The sequence below is a fragment of the Camelina sativa genome, chromosome 9 (assembly GCF_000633955.1).
Source record: "Camelina sativa cultivar DH55 chromosome 9, Cs, whole genome shotgun sequence".
In the NCBI taxonomy this organism is placed as follows: Eukaryota; Viridiplantae; Streptophyta; class Magnoliopsida; order Brassicales; family Brassicaceae; genus Camelina; species Camelina sativa.
In genome coordinates this window covers 18,536,831-18,540,721 of record NC_025693.1, presented here as the reverse complement: position 1 = coordinate 18,540,721, position 3,891 = coordinate 18,536,831, and the positions used below count along the sequence as shown (strand labels likewise).

At 28.0% G+C, this 3,891-nt stretch overlaps 1 protein-coding gene across 1 annotated transcript in view; it reads right to left on the bottom strand.

The window, feature by feature from the left end:
- Positions 1–1,682, bottom strand: part of LOC104715406 (probable pectinesterase 56) — a 5,552-nt gene extending 3,870 nt beyond the window's left edge. The window contains exons 1-3 of the mRNA XM_019229988.1: positions 1,509–1,682; positions 1,041–1,079; positions 517–591 (exon numbers count right to left, since the gene is read on the bottom strand). Coding sequence (XP_019085533.1) covers positions 517–591; positions 1,041–1,079; positions 1,509–1,682 — 288 coding nt within the window. The remainder of the gene's footprint in view (positions 1–516; positions 592–1,040; positions 1,080–1,508) is intronic.

Sequence of the window (3,891 nt, the reverse complement as noted above, 5' to 3'; positions counted from 1 at the left end):
ATAAAAAATAAAATAACATGCAACTAATTAAGATAATAAATTGTAATATTCAGTCATGCAGAACGAGTCTATTGGAAGTTTTTTTTTTAATAGACGAGAGTTTGATTTCATAAAGAAATCATTTGGTTAAAGTATAATTAATCACTAGTTCGTATAGGTCACATGGCTACGGGTAAAGTCTTTTAACGAATCTGCAGTTCCTATATAAATCTGAAAACCAGAATGTATCGGTGTCTCAACACCTTTTTAAAATAACTCATGTAAAAACTTTATCAATAACACAAATTAAGAACAACGGAAAAGTAATGTTCAATGAAAAGACCAGTTTTTAAGTATACACTTTATTTCATGTAATCTTGGTTGATATAATTTTTTTTTTCCATGAAAGAAATAGTGGGATTAGCAAATAGAAAAACACTTTTTAAGGTAAGTTGATAAATTTTGGTATACATATTTAATGTTTTAACTATGAGATAAATAAACTATGAGATAAATAAACAAGTGCTTTTTCATTACCTTGGAATTAAGATCAGAGGACGTTAAAGGAACCACCATCTCTGCCAGATCAGAGGACTTTGAGGGAACCACCATCTTTTAACAAGATCAAAGAAAGTTGAAGATTCAAATGTTAGAGAAACAAAAAAGGCTATTAGAGCAAACATAAAAACTGAAAATTTGTAAGGTACTGTAAAACAGAGCACAACACTTGTAAATAAAGACTAAAGATAAGCTTCAGCGATAAGTTAAATTGATCCATGCATCTCTTCTAAAATAAATCTATTGTGCCCTTTTGTTATCATAAGTTTAGTAACAACATTTTAAAAAATTGTTTTTAAAACCCAATGAAGAAAAAAAAAATGTAAACAAAAATATCTTGGTTAATATCATATTTTTTGCCATGAGAGAAGTAAACATTTTACTAGTGGGATTAGCAAATAGAAAAACATATTTTAAGGTACGTTGATAAATTTTGGTATACAAAATAATATTTGACGTGTTAACTATGAGATCAATAAACAAGTGCTTAATTTTGTCATTACCTTGGAATCAAGATCAGAGGATGTTGAGGGAACCACCATCTGCAATATATAAGATCAGAGGAAGTTAATGAGGATGAAAAGGATGAGAAACAAAAAAAAGGCTATTAGACCAAAGATGAAAACTAGAAGCTTGGAGTAAACAAAAAAAGCTATTATTCTTTCTTGGATAATATTTTAAAATTTTCTACTGTGAGCTCCTTTTAAATTTAGTATAAAAACTAGATCAATAACACAAATTAAGAAAAACGGGAAAATAGTGTTTGTTTAAATGATCAGTTTTTAAGAATGCACATGTACTTTCTTTTTTAACATTTTTATCTTGGTTGATATCATCTTTTTTTTTGCCATGAAAGAAGTATACAATATAATAGTGGGATTAACAAATAGATTAACATATTTTAAGGTACGTTGATAAATTTTGGTATACAAAAGAATATGAGACCAATGAATAAGTGCTTTCGTCATTACCTTGGAATCAAGACCAGAGGAAGCTGAGGGAATCGCCATCAGAGAGGACTTTGAGGGAACCACCATCTCAATAAGATCAGAGGGAGTTGAGGATGCAAATGGATGAGAAACGAAAAAGGCTAGTAGAACAAAGATGAAAACTGGAAGCTTGGAGTAAAGAAATTGAATCTCCATTGTAAAAGTGTTTTTTTTTTCTCTCTCTTTTCTTGATGATTTTAGAGAATAGAAGAGAGATACCGATCTTTTTTGTTTTGTTAAAGGAGGTATCGATCCTTTTAAATAGAGAAATAGGAAGTTAAACTCTTACAGCTTATTAGTAGTTCAGGTATAATAAATTCGTGTGATTTATTTTATTTGTTTGAAATTCTTCTCTTTTAATTATTACTACTTGTTTTGTGTTATCCCTTCTTTTAATACTTTTATTTGTACATTGACGATATTTTTTGTATCATGAAATGAAAAAAAAAACCTTACATATTATGTCATTTGCAAAAATGTGTTCATCAATGCTCACCAACTTCTGAAAGTTTTTAACTCTTTTAATTTCCCTCTGAGACTTTCTAGCTCAAGATAATTGTTCCAAGGAAACGAAAAAACTGTCTTTGTCAAAACAGATTCTTAAAGATAAAAACAAACAGTTGTTCTCCATAGTTCATATAAGTTTAATTTCTGAAATTTATTTAACCGATCAATATGAACTACAATCGAGTTGAATAGTAATTGTATAAGTGTAATAAGATGCGTATCAACATATGGACAACTATATTCTGCATGCATGCATGTATAATATAATAAATCTATGCTGTTCAAACTTAATTTATATGATTATAGTGATTAATTAGTAGGGTGAATTGATGCACATAAATTTTAATACACATATAGACAATAAGATTAAAATAAGAAATTCACACATGCACGAAATCTCTTGTGTGTTACATATAAATAAGTATCTTACAAATATTTATATATACATATATATATACATACATATATATACACATATATATCATAGTTATAATGATGTGCATGCATCAAAAATATATTGTGAGCATTAATTATGGTTTTAAATGATTGTAAGTAGAAGAAACGTGTGTACAGATGCACAATGAAATCATACAAATGATGTTAGGTCAATGACCCCTTAATAGGTATTATTATTATATAATGATGGACAAATTCACTTTTAGTATATATAGAGTGAAAATATATAATTAATTTCATATAATATTGAGGAAAATATATATGGGTTCTTGTAGTTGTTTTTTAAATTAAAAAAAATGTTCAAGTAAACATTTTACTAGTGGGATTAGCAAAAAATGTTCATGTAAATGAAGTAATTTATATGTGCAATCAATTAATATAAATTCTGAAAGTTAGAGCTACTTTTTTTTTTTCAATTTTTGTCAACTAACTCTCGGTCTTTTTGTTATAACAAGACAACTATACTGAAGTTATATAGAGCTACTTTGGTATATTTCATTTTTCTATTTGATATTCTTCTTTTTTAGTTATTACTACCTGTTTTGTGTTATCCCTTCTTTTAATATTTTTATTTGTAGATTAACACTATATATGTTTGTATGACGGAAATGAAAAAAAAACCTTAATGCATTTACTGTCATTTGCACAAAGTTGTTGCAAGTTTTGAACTCTTTAAGTTTCTGGCTCTAGTTTATTGTTTCAGGACAAACAAATAAAACGTCGTTGTCGAAAGAGTTTTGTAAGGATACAAACAAACATATGTTCTCCATAATCCATACTTTTTCTGTAAAGTTTTTTAATTATTCTTAACCGATCAACTATGGTTTACAGATCGAGTTAAATTGCATGTAGTTAATACGGTTCCCATATTTAATATGGTTTTAATTTGTTTTCTCTATCTGGAAAACTTAACACTGAAGCTTATCTTTTTTGTTTTCGATTAAGAATAACTTTGATTGGGATGATATAATAGCAAACTGAAATCAAAAGTACACCGGTTTACGAATAGCGTATAGCGTATCATACATCAACTATATTACGAATCATACTAAAATCATAATATATTATAGCTATCCACTGTATCATACTAAAATACTAAATCATACGTTAACTATATATCTACGGATATATATAAGTATACACTGACGTGCATGCATTCACTACAAGAAATTTGACTATTGATAGCATAAAAGGATAGCGTTTTTGATGTTTATGCTATCTTTGAGTGAACCGTATATTAAAGATAGCGTTTGGTTATTTGTAAACGCTATCTATGGTTAACAGCGGGAATTAAAATTTGACGCGGGCCAAAATTTGGTTCCTAAAAATTTGTAAACGCTATTGAAATTAAAAGGGGGAAAAAATTCGTCATTTCCCTAAGGCAAAAAAAATAGATCTAAGG